The 19279-nt window shown below is 35.8% G+C and overlaps 1 protein-coding gene across 3 annotated transcripts in view; it reads right to left on the reverse strand.

Annotated features, from left to right (window-relative positions):
* The window catches only part of LOC128859184 (protein kinase 3), a 90264-nt gene that overhangs the window by 25142 nt on the left and 45843 nt on the right, over positions 1 to 19279 (reverse strand). The window contains exon 2 of one of the 3 annotated variants that reach the window (XM_054095960.1): positions 11548 to 13677. In XM_054095960.1, the coding sequence (XP_053951935.1) occupies positions 11548 to 13237 (1690 nt within the window). In that variant the 5' untranslated portion in view covers positions 13238 to 13677. Of the gene's footprint in view, positions 1 to 11547; positions 14013 to 19279 lie in introns of those variants that run through there. The other 2 variants (XM_054095959.1, XM_054095961.1) reach the window with 2 other exon arrangements.

Below are 19279 nucleotides of genomic sequence, written 5' to 3' on the forward strand. Positions count from 1 at the left end.
TTGCGAGAAAAGTATAACTAAAATATATTACAGATACAGGCACGAATTAATAACCAAACCAAATAAACCTTGAGCATCACTGATCGCATAAGGAACGAGCATTCGAGTTGGTCAGCGAACACAAATGTATAATACAGGGTGGGCCATATAGCGTTTGCTTTTTGAACTTCCTATGTTTTTGAGAATGGTAACACAAATGACTGTCAAATGTGTTCATAATTTACTTAAAAGTTTGACATTTACGAAATGGGACGCTATATGCTTGAACAAAATTGGGAAATATTTAAAACCTATTTCCAAAGTGGTGAGTCTTCTTCTTCTTCCGCGGTTACAGTAAATGGCGAGCGTTACCGTGACATGCTCAACGAGTTTTTGTTTCCAAAACTTGAAGAGGATGACATGGACGACATTTGGTTTCAACAGCACGGTGCAACTTGTCACACTGCCAAAGTTACACTCGAACTTTTGGCTACCGTGTTTGAAAACCGAATAATCAGCCGAAATTCTGATATCAATTGACCGCCTCGGAGCTGTGATTTAAGCCCGTTGGACTATTTTTTGTCGGGAGCCGTTAAGGACAAATGCTATGCGAACTATCCGGAGACGATTGATGATTTAAAACACGAAATCGAAGTTGCCATTCATGAAATTGGAGCCCAAACAATCGAAAATGTGCTTAAAAATTGGGTTGATCGAATGGCCTACTGTAAAGCCAGTCGTGGCAGTCATTTGAACGATATTATTTTTCATTCATAAATGACAATGTTCAATCTTCAAAATAAAAAAAAAAGTTTGAAAAACTATTGATTAGTTTTTTTTTATAACCGATTCAAAAAGCAAATTTTACATGGCCCACCCTATAACATCAACAGATAACTTAATTAGAAGTCAATGTTATTTTATGTAATTCTCAATGCACGCCAACAAGCCGTGAGCCTTTGGCCAACAATATCCCTTAAAGGATGAAACATATGTTAGGCATATTTGGCGAATCCTGCAAAGAGCAGTGCAGTAAAGTACGTATTCCAAAGGGTCATTTGTCATTTGCGTCAAAATTTTGATAAGGAAGTTTTCCTATCATTTTTCGAGCTCCAATTAAGCAAATATTACAATAGAATATGAGAAACCAACAAAAAAAAGAAAAAAAAGTAATTAAAAAAAAATAAAGAATATAATAACAATAACATACAAATAAAAGCAGGAAATCGAAATCCAGCACCGATCGTAATCAGCACCTTCTAAATGTGAGGAGTCTTAAAGGGATTTTGAAATGGCAATTAGCGTTAATTACTTGACAGCCCACAAATAAAATCGTACTGTAATCTTTCAACTATTTGTTGTTGTTCCTGCTAGGTATTGAGTGGGCGGTTGGGTGATATTATGTGACTTAAGTGGTAAAGATCACATGGGTAAATGGTAATTAGTGGATTAACGTACTCGCGATATTTGCTAGATTTCTACGAGTGATGCATATTTGCAATGAGCTATATATGTAAATGCATAAATGTGCAGGCGTATTAAAATTATCAAGTACTGGGTGTCGAAGAGCAACACATATTAGTTGAGAGACTCCAACGCCCGCCCACTGTGGGCATGGAGCAACAAATGATAGCAATGATTGTGGTCGCCCTTCACTCCCTAACACCATCAACAACTACCACTCGTGTACCCCTTAATTTGAAGAACAACAAGAAGTCGGTATTCACAAAATGGAGGAGAACTTCTTTACAACACCTATTAAGGGATGTACGCGCCTATTATATTTATGAGTGAGATAGCAAAACAACAAAATATAAATAAAAATAAAAAACACCTGTTATGTGTGGCTCTTTTGCGCGCAATGCTTTAATAGCCACCAATGCTTTTGTCATTGTATTATAGAAGTAGTTGTTGTGCCCACTGACGATCACCACGAATGAATGATCGGCCAATGAAACAATAAAATACTCGGTGTTTTCGTCGGCTTTCTTTTTCTTCCTATAATCACTTTTTTCACTAACTTTATTTTATCAGTCAATTAACGAAATATTTCTACAATTTTATAAAATAACAAAACTAAAACAAAAAAATAAAAAAAAATAAACATTTGCATTATATTATATTTGCTTTCGTCGCAAAAGGTGTTAACTTACTCAACACATTTATTTGACTGCAATCGCTCAATCGCTGACCCTTACCAAGTGAGCCGCTCTCGCACACTCTTTAGCCTTTGGTTAGTTTGTGATATACCTACATGCACACATGCAAGTACGAGTAAACAAGTAGCCTGTACTCGTGCTAGGTAATGAGCGCTAATGACATGTGATCGTGACAGTCTAATTCGTGAAACTTATAATTGTTTGTCGAAAGAAAAAATCGCATGTATTACTTATTAACAAGTCTAAAGATAGATCTAAATCTGAAGATTGTGATGTACTCGCAATGTCAGTGAGATTCTTATGAAAATATACGTTTGTGTATCAATATTGAGTTGATGGATTTTATAAACACCGTTCTAAAAATACCAAAATAGTGTTTCGTGTAATGGTTTTTCTGTTGTTTTTTGTGTAAACTTTTTTGTAGATAATTACAAAATGGACAGAACTAAAATAAGCGTAAAAGGCAAGTTGCAGAGTCTTAGGCTAACTAAGGTGTGATCGGATAAGAGAGAAACGAAGCTAGTTTTAGAAGTGCAAGAAATATGTATACAAAAAAAGGCATTTTTCATAAAACTCTTTCATAGCTTGCTATTCGATGCAAATAACGCATTTTGCAGACTTATAAAATTTACATATTAAGATTGGTATTCAAATAACTACACAGATGTCAATAGAATTTCTAGTATACAGGGTGTCAAAAAACAAGAATTGAATAGTATCAACCCATAAAAGGGAAATAGCAAATTAACGATCTTGAATCTATGGTAAGTTAAATATTTTGTATTCTTCTTTTAACACCCTGTATAATCTTAGTTTCAACAGGCCTTCATGAACACTTTTGATGGCATTGAATGCATTATTTACAGCATTTATTTTAAAAAACGAACTCTGCATATATTTCAATTAGCAACAAATTAGAAGTCGAATCAAAACATCAACTGATGTGCTGTCACGCGATCTTGCGATCGGTAGTAACGAGAGCAGCAAATGCATAAAAATAAAACGTGAGCATCATTAGAACAACAAAAGGTACGAAAACATATTTAGGTAAATATACAATTGGATGAGGGCTGCCAAGGAAATGAGGTAGGGTGCATACAAAAAACAAAAAAAGCAAAGTGAGTGATATAAAAATAAACCAAATAGAAAATTTGCAGTTTCTAAAAATATATTTATAATATTCAAGGTAGACGACCAAGAAACTTAGTTACATGCATAGAATGAAATAAGTAGTAGATTGAAATAGATAAATAGATAGCCAAAAACAAAAAAAACCCCAAAGAAAACGCAAAATCTGCTAAGCATTTGTGTTTATTTAATTTTGCAAAGGGTAAACAAAGGAGCAACAAAAACAAGACAGGTGTATTGTATTATGTGGAAAAAGCATAAAAAATCCAATGAGTTTGCAACAAATAAGAGTAAAAGGAATTAAGAAAAATAACGAGGCACAAAAAAAGCGGGGAAGAAATACCAGAGCAACAAATTTACGTCAGCCGATGACATCAATGGGTTAGAAAATGGCTAGTAAACATGAATGCATGTATATGTATATGTGTAGGTATATAAAATATACGAAAAAATTGTGAGTAAGTGTAAGTACTTAGAGCAAAAAAATAAAACGATATGCAGAAATGCGGAGAACTTGGCCTCTGCCTCTATTTCAACCTACCACCAATAACAACACATCTATGTGTGCTCACTACCGTTAGCGCAAACATTATGAAAAATTCTGCGAAATTTCCGCATAAAAAAGCAGAAAATTAATTAGCTTGCATAGAACGAAAATTGCGAAAGGAAAATACCAAAAGTATAAGTAATAAAGAGTTAAATTTTACTATTCCGGCGTAAAATTGAGCGGTGACCTCAGGCCCCAAGCCTGCAAGCAGGCATGCATGGTGCATATATTAAGGAGATAAATGTTTACAAAACACGAATGGAGAAATGCATGTACATAGAAATGAGGGGAAGTGAAAAAATATATGTAAGTAGGGGCAAAAGCACAGTTGGTGCACTCACTTAGGGGCGGAGGATAGGTAATAATTAAAAAGAAGCCAAAGAATTGTTGTTGCACAAAAACACATAAATGTATGCTAGAGTAGTGTGTTGAGCTGAAAGAACAAATTCAAGTGGTAAGTGAAGGGCGAGAGAGCTAACATCAGTTAAGAGCAGCAGTATTGCAAGTGTAGAAGTGGAAAAGATTTGTTAAAACCAAAGAGCTGATGAAATCAGTCGTACATATTTCGCATAATTAGATTTTTTAGCTAAACAGAATAAAAAAAATTAGAAATATTAAAAAAAAAATTGTGTAAATTAAAAATATTACAGTGTGGGCGTTATGGTGGCGACAGTAGTGTACGAGTATCACCTGCTTTTTTTGGCACTAAATGTGTTCATGCAAGCAGTGGCGTCTTTGCAAAGAGGGTGCAAATATGTTTTGCGCCATATGTCTTCGGCTGCTGACAAATTTTGCAATGCACAATTTATGAATTTAACAGAGTTCTCAGCTTCAAGGTGCAAACTGAACTTGAATTTCTTTTTTAAATATTTCACATTTTCGCAAGAAAGATGGCTATGAAACAATGTAGTCGTATGCAAGTGAAAACCTTAAGCATGTTTTTGCTACAAATTCCAAGAAAATGTACCGAAAATTGTTTATGTTGCAGTTTTTCTTCTAATTTTTCCCAATTAAAAAAAATTTAAAACTAAAAAAACAAATTTTAAATTAAAATTTAACTAAAAAAAATTAAAATTTTTTCCCGCAATTAAAAAAAATTATTTTCAATTTTATTTTATAGTACAAGTTTTCTATTGAATTTGCAATTTTTTAAATAAAATATTAACGACAAAAAATCTACAAATCCAACGGAATTATAAACCTTTAAATGTTTGATTGGTAATTTTGGCAATTCCCACAATTTCTAGCTGAGAAACAGTTATAGAATTATTCTGTAATGCGGACTTCCTAAACGCTTGGAAACGCTGCTTTGTGTTACAAATTTCGTGGAAACAGACAAAGTTATGACCAAAGCAAAAAGGAAACACAAGAAGAGAAGAGTGCTAATTTCAGTTTTAGTTTTTGCCTTTTTCGCGAAATAATAAAATTTCATATTACAGCTACATTGCTAATTCCACAACTTTTTTGTCTGTGCCTTTTCGCGAAATAATAAAATTTCCTATTGCAGCTGAATAAATATAAACACATACGCCACTGGTTATTGCTTGCTTCTTGCTGGCTCGACATAATTATTGCCAGACGATTTTTGGTATTTTCTTCATAATACTCTGAAAATATTTTAGATGTATCGCGAGTGACTTGTTTTCTTTGCAAAAGCATTTAGGAAAATATACGAAATACTTTGGAAGAAACGAAAATTTTAGCTACATGTTCGTTGTCACGCAATTGCAATGCATTAGATAGCCTACATTTAGGTGTTTAAAATGAAATATATGCTTTAAAAACAAAAAGCTTATTGGCACGATTGATTGCTGTTTTCTTCTTCTTTTTTTTATTGTATATTTCTTTCTTAAGAAGTCGAGGGTGCAATGCGAGAAATTACGACACTCATTTCAAATGACTTGAACCGCAATTCGAATTCTAAGACACACATGCACGCAATACACACACTTAAAAAAAAAATATCCCCTCTTTCGCATCGCATCGTTTTACGACACACGCGTATTTGTATGTATGTCCATTCATACGGTTGTCTCTTGCAAGCACGAAATATCTCTAATCGCACAACGCCCACTCAGGAGTAGTCTAAAAGCGTCAGCAGCGGTGTATTGGTAGAACATTCTTGACAAATTTGTCAAAAACAATTGGAGATATTTTTAGCTACCACAAGTGCGCGTAAATGTATCAAATATACGAAAATATTTTTACCAAAATTATTTTGTTAAAATTTAATACTTAACAAAAATTTTTTGTGCCCCTAAGTAACTGAAATGTTGCCAAAAACGTGCATAAAAATCATATGATTTTGAAATGAGTTGTCTAAGCAAAGTAAAAGTGCAAAAAATATGTAATGAAAATCGAACGAAAATCCAAAAAATAGGAAAAAAGTGGCGATAACAATTAAATTGGACAAACAAATCTTAAAGCATACAAATAAGTCAGAAATTGAAAGAAAAAAATAAACAAATTGACAGCACAAAGCTTGAAAAAGAAGGAATATCAAGCAGAAGGCTAGTCGCCAGCAGCGGGACACACCCATTTCTTAGCAAATTATTAGAAAAATTACTTATACTTGTATAAGTGCATTCATATATGCCTTTATTAGACTTGCCTGAGAGCAGCGAGTGGGGGGTAAAAATAAGCTCGAATCACACACATACTCACATAAATACATTCATTCGTACAGAAATAAATTTTAAATACATTTTTTTTTTATAAAATAAATGTATATAGATATATATTTTTTTAAATAAATTGAATTAAAATTTTTTAATAAAAATATATTTTAAATAACACATTTCAAGATGAACAAAAATGCGAAGGAATGTAAAGAAAAAGAAGAGACTGTACATTTACATTTCGTAAAATTTATTGCATTTCGTATTTATTACATTTCGGAAAAAGTTTCCAAATTCATTATCTAATACATCACGAATGACTAGGTTCCTTAAAGCGTTGAATAGATGTGTTTCTTGGGGCAGAATGGCAACTCCGTTTGGAAGACTTTTGCACATTCGAGCTTGCTCTGCTGTTTGAGAGTATTTTTCTTGACCAGATTTGGAACGAAATATGCGAAATTACTATCAAGAATACACTTACCAAATTATAGTCTCATAGCTTAAATTGAAGAGCCTAGAGGTATTTTAGATTAGACGTATTACTTGAATATAAAATATATTTTAAGTCGCAGGAACTCTACCCGAGCAGATGTGCCAATTTATCTCTTCTTAACGGTATTTCGAACAACTTTTTTGACACAGGCGCCGACTTCATTTTTTTTTTAAGTTTGGACTAAATTTGAATCGGTTTAATAAAAAAACAAATCAAATGGCCAGCCCAAGAAAACTATAAAGTACTCGAAGAAAATATGAAAATGCAAGTGAGCTAATATTATTTCATATTTTTTAGAATGAAAGAGGAAACCGTATATTATTCAACATAGAATTTTTCTTGCCAGCCCATTTTTTCACTGTTTCCTGTTGCCGTTCAGTCAACGCACACAACCGTTGACTTTTAGGCGCGATAACCTCAATGACCGCTTTTATGGTGCAAATTATACAGATAGCATAATTTTCCGCACTCGACAAATACAACAATGGCACAATGATAATTCAATTTCATTTATGTAAAAAACGCTCAATGGGAAAAGTAAAATATATATCTGTACATACATATATGCGAGAGAACAAAAACACAAAAAAAAAACGCAAAATACTGGGTAACCCATTAGATGAGAGGAAAACCCCAAGGCGTAGTAAACAAAAACAGTCAAAAAAAGGGGGTAAAAATAAAAATATAAAACCCTCAATAGAAAAATATGAAGTTTAAAATAAGTACATGCAGTCTCATTACATATATATATATATATTAGGCCGGGTCGATTTGTGGGGAGGCAAAAAAATCACCCATTGCTCTGTGAAAATCATATTCTAGGGATCAAAATAAGAAACTTTGCCGAAGGAACCATACCTCTAAAACGAATTCTGATGTCTCCCCATTTGGGTCGAACTTTTTAGTTTCTTTTCTCATGTAAAGGCTAAAAATGGTGATATTTTGAAATGATTGTATGGGGAGCCCCCCAGGGGAGTTCCAGGGGGTGTGCCACTGGCATGGGTGGATCGGCCGTCCAAAGTTAGTGGGGGTCGGTCATACATTTGGGCTCGATTGGAGCACTCAAAATGGGTCAAAGTGGGATTTTTCGTTCGACCCAAATTGGGGGACATCAGAATTCGTTTTAGAGGTATGGTTCCTTCGGCAAAGTTTCTTATTTTGATCCCTAGAATACGATTTTCACAGAGCAATGAGCGATTTTTAAATCGACCCGCCCTAATGTATATATATATATGTATATATTATATTTATATATACATATAATGGATGTTCTATCACGACTGTCTAATTTTAATACAGAATTTTTTTTATCAACTGTTGTTATAATAGCACTCGCTTATAAATAGTAGGAGAAGGCGACTGGAGAAAGTTGCTGGTCTGTTATGAATTCGGGTTACTTCGGTAATGCAGAGCCGAGTGCTTTTTTTGTGCCAGTCAAAGAGTTTTTGCTGTTATTTGGCTTCAAGACGCACGAAGAAGTAGTGAAAGGAATTACGAGAATGCATAGAAATCGGGAAAATCTGATACAACCGCAGAGGTAAAAGTTTTTTCGGAGATGGTTTGAAAAAAAAAAGTGTTGCGTCCTGAGGAAATTAAGTGGTCACCAGAAGCATGTGCTGTGACGCCAATAAATTTAATTCCCACGACAGTCGGCTCTACGTGAGCGGAATGACGCGGATTTATATCCGGCTGGGTGATACAACAACAACAACGCTATTGAATTTCCTTCTTTGGTTTTTAAGGAAAAGTATATGTCATTAGCATAAATACAAATTCCTTACTGAAAAGCGCGTTATGATCGAATTAAGCAGAGTTAGTTGGCATTATGCCAAAATGTCATCGAAAATTTCGTCAAAAGACACGGAAGTGACGTCACAAGGTGAACATTTATCAAATATTGCACTCTAAATTTGAATGAATAGTGATTTATTAGAATAAAAACACCATAACTTTTTAAACACCCTATGTAAAAGAGTGCAATTAATGCGAATTCTAAACAGCCCTGATCATTCTGGACGGTTATCAACTAACGACAAACTGGCTGACGTATTGACTGACGGAGGAATGCACGTACGTATGTATGTATTTATGTATGTATGTATGCATGTATGTATGCATATATGTATGCATGTGTGTGCATTTATATGGTGGGCCGTTGCAGCTTCAGCTCCAGCTGCCAAAGCGAATAACCCGAATTGATAAACAAAGCACATTTGTTGTTGTGCCGGATTGTTTGGCAAACGGTATTTATTTAAAATCATTACTAATGGATTTTCTACTTTTTAATAAAGAGATTATTTTTTTTCATCTCAAAACGTCGTGGCTCTTTGTAATCAAAACAGAAGGAAAGAGGAGGGAGAGAATAAAAAAATATGTGAAAAAAAATCAGCCTTATCTTTAACTTGCCTATGGGCCACAGGCGAGTCAATAATCGCTCCACATTAATGAGCTTTGTATTGAAACTGTTTTTGTTATTGCACTGAACCTTTTCTTTACTTACATGAATAAACAGCTACAACAGCAACAACAACAACAACAAAAGAACTATTTTACGCACGCGTTAGCCTTTGTTCTGCTTATTGTTTATAATTTTGTACTATTTTTGTATGTATGCATATATGGCGTAATGTTTCACACACACGCATACAGATTTACACTGTAAAGTCGGCCTAGAGGAAATCAAAGTTCATAACAATATGCGCGCCAATAAATAGAAACAATGCTGGATTGTAAAAGGATAAAGTAAATTAATATAAAGAAAAATCTGTGCGGAATCTTTTCATGCCACTCGAAAAAAAAGCAAAAAAATATTACAAAAATGCTCGACAACGTAAAATTTTTGATATATGAAACTGAAGGAAATTGCCAATCAAATTCCAACCGTAGCAGAAAAATTTTGTTTTTCTTTTTTTTTTTCGAAAATTGGCAAGAATTTTTCGCAAGTGTGTATTACATGCGGTGCAGAGGAGTGGTGAAATAGAGCGCAGCATTGCCGCCTTAAATGTCTTTCTATTTTTGGATAAAAAAAATTATCCAATTCATTGACACGAGTAAAATATTTTAGCAAAGAAATTGCGGAAATGAAGCACTGGGCGCGTGGACCCCGAGCACAGGGTGCGTCAAGTTATATAAAATTGAAAATATAAAAATAGCAAATAATTATAAAAAATAAAAAAAATATGAAAGTAAGAAAAAAAATTTGAATAAAGAGAAAAATGTCTTCGGAAGATTGTCTACGGTTTCCACATTTAAAAATCGCCTGCTGCTGTATTTTGAAAAGGCTCTGGGAGAGTATTTCTAATGTTTGTAGGCCTGAAAATAGGCAACGGGTGAAAAGTATCGCCATCGATAATAAAACATCAAATTAAGAATTTTCATAATTTCATTATTTTTCAAAACTTTTGCCTTACCATAGTTCGATATCAAGAAAACTGTTTGCTTGTCAGACTTACCTACAAAGAGACAAGAAAAAAAGTAAAAGTTAATAAATGCTTGAAATTAATAATAAAAATAATTTATTCCGAATATTTTAACATATTTTAATTTTTATTTTTTATTTATATCAGAAGATCAAATACTAAGAATTATTTTGAAAATTTTTCTTTTAAATATGTTTGTGAAAAAATATTAATACTTGGTAAAATTTTTAAAACTTATTAAGAGTAAAATTTTAAAAACAAGTTTGGATTACAAAATGCTTTTAAATATTTTCGAAAATTGATCTAGGTTGGGTTACGTTGAAATGGTTGCCCATAGAGAGGGCACACTTGGACGAAAATAAAAGAGTTCGTGCTTTGTGGTACGTACCATTGCTGGGAAGTATGTAAATCGATTAACGAAATATTTTTTAACGAAATTTAAAAATTGTAAATTTTTTAAAAAGTTGTTTATAACTTTTTGTTTAATAATTTTATTGCAAAATATTTTTTAAAGAAATTTTCAAATACGCTTTCAGGAATGTAATCAGCAAATAAAATTATAACTATTGTTTTAAACATTTTCAAAAATTTGTAATACCAAATAGAAAAATTCGAACGATTTAAAAATTAAATTTAATGGAAGTTTTAAAAATAATTTTATTGCCTACTTTCTCTCAAAGTATTTTTTAGATAAGCGCTTGAAAAATATAGACAGCAAATATGTAGATAAATTAAAGATTTTTTAAAAATATTTTTGCGAATTTATATCAAAAATAGAAACAATAAAGAATGGTTAATTAATTAATAAAGAAATGAACTAAGTGGTTCAAATATTTTATCTGCTGTAGGGTAATCTGTTTCTACGGTCTCTGGTAAAAATACAACCCTGAACAACAACAAAATAAACAAATTTGTACGCAATTCAAAATTGTATTATATATATATATATATGGATATGTGGCTCACTAAACTGGAACACAATCGGTGAAAATAAAATATTGAGTAAATCAAAAAATTTTTGTTTTCTCAACTCTTCTGCTTCTCACAAAACAAATTGTGTGCAAATATTTTTTAATACCTTTAATAAATTTTAATTGGTAATAACCCGACTTCAGCCATAAAAACCCTTCATTATCCCCCTACTCCTTTCCTCCCTTCCCCTATTTTTATATTTTCATATTTTCAAAAATCATCTCCCATTTACCTAGGACAGTTTTGAACTTGCGAAATACTTTATTCCAGGTCACGCAGGACGCGGTGGACAGCGACTTGTTGCTCGCTGTCATTCGTACATCTGTTTGCTGCCGACTCGAGTCCGCATCGGTAGCCGCCAGCGCTAGCGTCTTGTCATTCCCAGCAACGGCGCCGCATTTGTGCTTACAACTACTACTTTGCCTATGCTCCTTACAACTATCATCACAGTTTGTCGCATCGTCTATGACGTTGCGTTGTTTTTTGGATGCCATCGTTGAACCATTAATTGGGTTTTTGTCAGTCGTGAATGCAGCAGTGGCGGTGGCATTTGGCGCTAACGTTGTACGCTTCTTACGCTCCTCCTCCCGTTTGCTTTGCTTCTGTTGCGCCTTCTGCTGTTTCTGTTCCTTCTCCTTCTGTTTGCGTGCATATTTCTCGCGCAATTTCGGACTGCCGAACTCGTCCAGATAGTACATGGTATCCTGGAGGCCATCCTTCTTGTTGATCAATTTTGAGTCAATGTACGGATCGTCGGAGATTTTCAGCAGCGGAAAATAATAATTGCCATCAGTGGCCAATACTTGTGATTCGGGATTTTTGGACTTAGTGGCTGCTTGCGGATTGCTACTACTACTACTATGATCTCTAGTGCTACTACTACGATTATTATTTAGATTATTATGATTACTACTGCTAGTGGTTGGCTTATTTGTTTCATTGGCTTTGTGGTGGGACGAGGTGTAAGTGACACTGCCTACCGGCGCTGAAGCGCATTGCGCATGCACAGACGAGTTGATGCCCAAGTGATTGGCAATTGGAGGATCCTTGGCGCTTAAAGCATTCGCCGGTACGATTTTGCCGAACGAGCCGTTAAGTGTTGTGGCCGTGGCAGGCACTGAAATGCTGCCTGATTCGCCCACAACACCAGAGTTGTTGCCTGAATCGCTGTCATCGTCGCTATTGCTGACATCATCATCATCGTCCACGTCCTCGTCTTCGTCTACACCCACATCCACCTCATCATCCTCGTCAACATCCACAACATCATCGTCGTCGTCGACTTCCTCATCGTAATCATCGGGTATGTCCACCTCGTCGATGCGGTCCTCCAGCCCCTGCGTGCAGGTGCTAGCGCTATTGCGATACTTGATGCGGCGTCCACTGCCCACGCTCATGCAAATGCCTGACGAGTTCTCTGACTCACCGCCATCTTCCGAATACTTGGATAGCGACAGTCCAGAGGAGTTGCCGCCCAGCGACTCGCTGCTTGATGAGGAGCACTGCGTGGACTTGAGATGCTGCTGCGAGCCGGCCGTCGAGTCCGCGTCGCCATCAACGGCCAATGTGACGCCGCTACCGCCATCGACGACAGCATCAATGCCACTATCCTGCGAGAGCAGCTGTTTATTGATGGGTTGCTTGAGCTTCTGCAGCTGCCATTTCACGTTCGAGCCATGCAGACAGAGCGAATTGCAGCGCGTATCCAGTGAAGAGTTGGTGGTGATGCGGTTCTTTTTAGGTATGCACACAGATGTGCTGGAGGAACTGCCGCCAACAATGACGCCACTGTCCGCCGAACCAGTTGACAACTGGCTGGAATAGCGCACAAGCAAGGGTATGGTAATCGGCTTGCTGCTGCTGCTGGTGTCGGAGCTGCTATAGCTGATCACGGGGGCGCTGGCCGGTGCTGTTGTTGCCATCAGGGTTGGAATAGTGAGCGCAGACACTTGTTCTTGGGTAATATGTCAGTGCAGTAGTTTTTGTTGCTTTAATCACTTTTTCTTCTACACTCAACTGCAGGGTGGCGTTAGACGTCTTTGTTATAATGCGCGTTGCCTTTTTGCCTTTGCTATTCACACTTTTTCAGTTTTTAATTGAGGTTTTTTGTTTTCTGGCTTTGTTTTTGTAAATGCCACTAATTGGCTTAGCAATTTCAGTTTTAAGAAAACACAATTCGAAAGACACTGTTTTAGTGATTTTTTGGTTGCAGTATTTTTCACTAACACTGAGGACGCATGCACTGAGTCCTTGATTTTTTGTTTTTGCACGCAGCGCACAAATATTTCGGAAACTTGTTTTGGAATTTTTTTTTTTTTAAGGAAAACTTGGCGTTTCTAAACAGTCACATTGCACTTGTTTACTGAAAATAATGGTAAAGCCATATTAAGTGCTGGGAAATTCGCAAGCTTTGGAGTTATTTAACGAGTATTTTTTTGATATTAATGAAATCGATATGCTTTTTCAAAAGTCAGTAAAAAGTAATTTGTTTTATAATGCACTACAAATAATTTAATTTTTTTAATTTTTGTATTAAAAATTGTATAATTTTGCGTTTTTGTTATGAAAAACTTTTCTATAATATCTAACGTATTTTGTTGTTGCTTAGTTTTTTCGCTGCCCGCGTTTTGTGTGTTTCGTCGGCTTCGTTAGCCCCGAGTGGTGTGGTTTTCTTACTGTGACTGTCGAATACTGACTAATCGAGTGACTATAACATGTTGCCGCTCATATTGCCACGAAAGTACTGAAATTAAATATTAAAAAAGTGCGTTGCCACACATACGAATGCGCGCTCGACGAACACGAACACGAAGAATGTGAATACGAGCAATAAGCACACACATACACACGCAAACGGCAGCAAATCGCATCGTATCACAACACACACACGCACACACAAATAAAGTATGTGCAATGTCCGTCTGGGCATCCATGGCGTATGTGTAAAATGTGCGATATATTTTCCGCATTCACCCCCGCTACTAACGATAATGGCCACGACTGACTGCTGCCGAGTTCGCATAGCCATTCGTAAAAAAAAGAAAAGCGAAAGTTGAACTGTGTCGATTTTCCACACTCAGGCCACGAACGGTTAGCCAGCCACCCCAAATGCCCAATGGGCAACTACAATGGAGGAGAGAGTGTGCGCGAGGTGAGTAGAACGATGTATGGATGAGTTGCGTGCGTGCGTGCGTGTGCGCGTGTGTGTCGAAAAGCCGAAGTAATTATTAGCAGCTACGACAGGTAACACAACAGCACACGTATACGTAGACACCACGCGAAGCGACTTGGGTAGGGTGGGAAATATGTATACATGTAGATGTGTGTATGTATGAGTACTTATGAGCGAAATACGATGAATGGAATTAACGGAAATTAATGTTGTTCGCCAACGTAGCGAACGAAAAAAAAATGCATTAAAGCATATTAGCACCAATGCATTGGTGTGAGTAGACAAAGAGTTGGGTAGTGGTGGCGGTTGGGTATGCATATATGACAGAATGAGCAAAATCAATTTGCATTTCTTGTAACGCCAGAGTGATTGATAAAAGCTAAAATAACGCTGATAAGCCGCGAGTTGTGGCTCAGCTGACAAACGAACTGCTGGGCGCTGCTGATAAGCCTGAGAGGGCTTACATACTATACATACAGTAGTGTAAGGGCATACATATGTACATACATATGTATATCACGAGCCTAACGTATGCTTTGCGACCTTATATAAAGGGTTTGCACTAAAGAAATCGAGTCACAAATATTTATAAATAGGGTGATGATCAAAGATTTAATAAGATTTCACTAAACAGAAACAAAACAAATTGTTTTTTTTTTTTTTTAATTTAATCCAAGAATTATTATAAAACACTCATTGGGTTGCGTCACATGGTCTTGAAATGTGAGCGCTGTGATACTGAAGCGCTTCTGTCGTAAATTTAATCCATTTAATTTCTATGTATTATCATTTTAACCCAGACAGACTTAGATAAGATAGAATCATCCTCTAGAAACATACGAGAAAATGTAAAAAAATAGTAATTTTTTGGCTGTTCAACAACAATAATATTTATATATAAGGGCAGTTTACAATCAAGTGCAAATAGACTGGCATCATGACATTTCAATTTAATTTTTTTTGTGAATCTGGATTCCCTAGAAAACAGCTTTTTTCCCACGAACGTCTTGAAAATACTTTGACTAAATTATATAAACAAAATTGCAAGCTGCATCTTGCCAATCACACTAAAAAAGTAAAGTAATTATTTGCTCAGACAACCGGACGCCGTTTAGCTGTGCTGAATGTAAGAAAAGAAGAAATTCGACAGATTTAGCTTCTTCAAAGACTTTCTTAGTCATGGCAAAGCCAGAGCCTGAGCTGTAGAAGCACAAAGCAGTGTCATAGCAATACAGCGAAAATTCGATATATTCTTCAGCACCACTCCGACGAAGGTGAAAAGTTGGAGCAGGAGGCAAAAAAAAAAACAAATTGAGCTGTTGATCGAAATCTTATCTAAAAACGTGAAATTTCAAAACAAACAAACTTGTTAAGATATACGCCATCATCTTCGAGAGATCACTAATCGGTGATATCGCACGCTGACAGGCAAAGGTTCTCAAGCACCAGGAGCTCGAGAAATTTCGCAACATAAGTACTCAAGTGGTTATACTTGTGAGCGCACGGAAACTCAGCGAGCTTTGGGTGGAACTGAAAGGGCAGCAAAATCTTCATTGAGCCACCACAAACTAGTAAAATCCAACGAGTTGACTGATTTGCGCACAAACAAAACATGGGAAACAAGGGATTACTGATTGATGGAATTGTTGAACGAAAATGGACTACCACAAACTAACGAACAAAGTGAAGTATTGCGATTGAATGATAAAACGATTTTCAATAAGGTAGCAAAGCTAAGTGAGTTGCAGACCTAGCAACAAAGACAATTTTATTCAGCTCCACTACATAGGTGAACTTTCAGTTGCATTAATGAAATGTGTAACGAGATACTTGAAAACAGAAAATTGTTTTCACACATTTAAGTGGATGCAATAATATTAAAATATTTGTTAGATAGTGAGCTTAGAAACAGATTCATTGCAATGCAAACAAAATCGAAGCGATCAACAACAAATAGCCATCCAGGCAGCCAGGCCGTAAAACGGGACATTAGTCCCTCCCTAAGCGCACGAGTTAGAAATTTGTTCACAACTGGTTGGTTTTTGCATGCAAATAGCACTCTCTTGCCAGGACACTTCGAACGTTTTTTGTGTTTTCTTTTGTGCATACACTCAACACCCTTTCCAGCTATCCCTACTCTTCGTATGACCTTATTTTTGTCAGCTGCTGTATATTTTCGGGCACACCTGTGTCTGCTAGCACACAACTAGCGTGTAGATTGGTCATTACATATGTATTTGTACAAGTAAATACTTTTCCCTCCACTCGGCGGCTTGAGTGGATGACCGTCCGAGCCTGCAAAGATATTGACGCAAGACAAACAAATCAATACCTTCCCCGTTGTATTTGTACTCATACCCTCAGCTATTTATTAAATGAAGCAAAAAAAAGAAATTAGAATTTTTTCAATTGCTGCCACGTGTATTTTCAGTTATTTACTTATACTATATTTTAAGACCACACACACAAGTTCTCATAGCATACCGAGCTGTGGAGGATATTGGACAACAAAGCTACTCATTAAAGCTTCAAGATTAGTTTGAATTTTGAATTGCAGGTGCAGCAAGAGCAGTAAAAAGAGGTAATAAAGGGTGGTTTTTCGGGCGTATAGCATTTTCAATAGGGATCTGCCAGACCAGTTAATCAGATAAAGTGCAGTTTTTGGCATTTCTATTCAGTGTATTCGGTCAAATTATCAATTTAATTTGCACTCAAATTAAGTTTGCATTTCTTAGATGTTTACTTCTAAAATTGAAGTAATGTGCGCCAAACTTATAAAGCATGTCAGCAACAAAAAAAAAGTTTTAATAGGACTATGAATAAGTTCGTGCGGTTTTTTTTTTCGAAATTTGAAACTTTATTGACGTAAAATGGTTACAAATTTAATATTCAAAATATTGTCCATCGCTTACTACTACTTTTTCCCATCTTTCTGGCAATTCACGGATTCCCTTTGTGAAAAATTCGGTCGGTTTTGCCGCAATCCACGAATCGATCCATTTTTTGACTTCATCGTAATTACGGAAGTGCTGGTCAGCCAGGCCATGTTGCATCGATCGGAAGAGATAGTAATCGGATGGCGCAAGGTCTGGACTATACGGCGGGTGGGGTAGGACATCCCATTTGAGCGTTTCTAAGTATGTTTTGACCACTTGTGCAACATGTGGCCGAGCATTGTCATGTTGCAAAATAACTTTGTCGTGTCTATCGGCGTATTGCGGCCGTTTTTCTCGCAGTGCTCGGCTCAAACGCATCAATTGTCGTCGGTAGACATCCCCCGTAATCGTTTCATTCGGTTTCAGTAGCTCATAATACACAACACCCAGCTGGTCCCACCAGATACACAGCATAACCTTCAGGCCATGAATATTCTGCGCCGACGTCGATGTTGAAGCATGGCCAGGGTATCCATACGTTGCCCGACGTTTTGGATTGTCGTAATGGACCCACTTTTCATCGCCAGTCACAATTCGATGCAAAAAACCCTTTCTTTTGTGCCGTTGAAGCAGTTGTTCGCATGCCATAAAACGGCGTTCAACGTCTCTTGGCTTCAATTCATACGGCACCCAATGGCCTACCTTTCGGATCATTCCCATGGCTTTTAAACGTTTGGAAATGGTTGATTGATCAACTCCCAAAGTTTTTGCAACCTCTTCTTGCGTTTGAGCCGGATCTTGATCGAGCAATTCCTCCAATTCGGTATCCATGAACTTTGGCGGCGCACCCTCGCGTTCTTCGTCTTCCAAGCCAAAATCACCACTTTTAAAGCGTGCAAACCACTTCTGGCACGTTCGCTCAGATAGAGCATGCTCACCATAAACTTCCACCAAGATACGATGACTTTCGGCTGCTTTTTTCTTCATATTAAAATAATGAAGAAGAATTCCCCGCAAAAACACATTATTTGGCACGAAATTCGACATTTTCAAGTGTGGTAAAAATATTGTTGTTTACGCTTCAAATAAAAAACTTATACTGACGTTTGTGCCTTACGACAGTAGCTCTCCAATGAATGTTTGGAAATGTGGATCGATGGAATAATAATCAAGTTACGCCATCTGTTGTAAAACCGCACGAACTTATTCATAGTCCATTATAAAAAGAAGAAAGAAACAAAAACAAAAAATTCTCTTATCCCTTAAAATTTGCAACATATAAAACTATAAAAGCGCACATTTATTCAAATTTTTAAGGGTTTACGTAAAAAAGTTCTACATTTGCAAATTTCAAAAAAGTTTTAAATTTGAAAGAGTTACAGATTAAAAGTGCTAAATTTCAAATAAGTTTTCGATTTCAAGCAAGTTCTAAACTTCAAAAAATCCTACATTTTAAAACAGTCCTAAAATTAAAAAAAAAGAAAATTACTAAATATCAAAAGAAAAGCTCTATTAAAAGTTCTATTTTAAAAACAGTTTTGAATTTCAAAAATGGTCTACATTCCAAAAAGGTCAAAAAGTTCTAAATTTCGAAAAGTTCAAAATTTCAAAAAAGTTCTTAATTTCAAAAACAAACTTTTAATTTCAAAAAAGTTTTTAATTTAAATAATGTTCAGAATTTCAAAAAAATTCTAAATTTCAAATAAGTTTTAGATTTCAAGCGAGTTCTAAACTTCAAAAAAAAATCTTTAATTTTAAAACAGTCCTAAATTTCAAAACAGTGCCAAATTTCAAAAAACAAAATCTCTAAATATCAAAAGAAAAGCTGTACTTTCACAAAAGTTCTGAATTTCAAAAATGGTCTAAATTCCAAAAAAGGCAAAAATTTCAAAAAGTTCTAAATTTCAGAAAAAAAT

The sequence above is a fragment of the Anastrepha ludens genome, chromosome 3, assembly GCF_028408465.1.
Source record: "Anastrepha ludens isolate Willacy chromosome 3, idAnaLude1.1, whole genome shotgun sequence".
Lineage (NCBI taxonomy): Eukaryota > Metazoa > Arthropoda > Insecta > Diptera > Tephritidae > Anastrepha > Anastrepha ludens.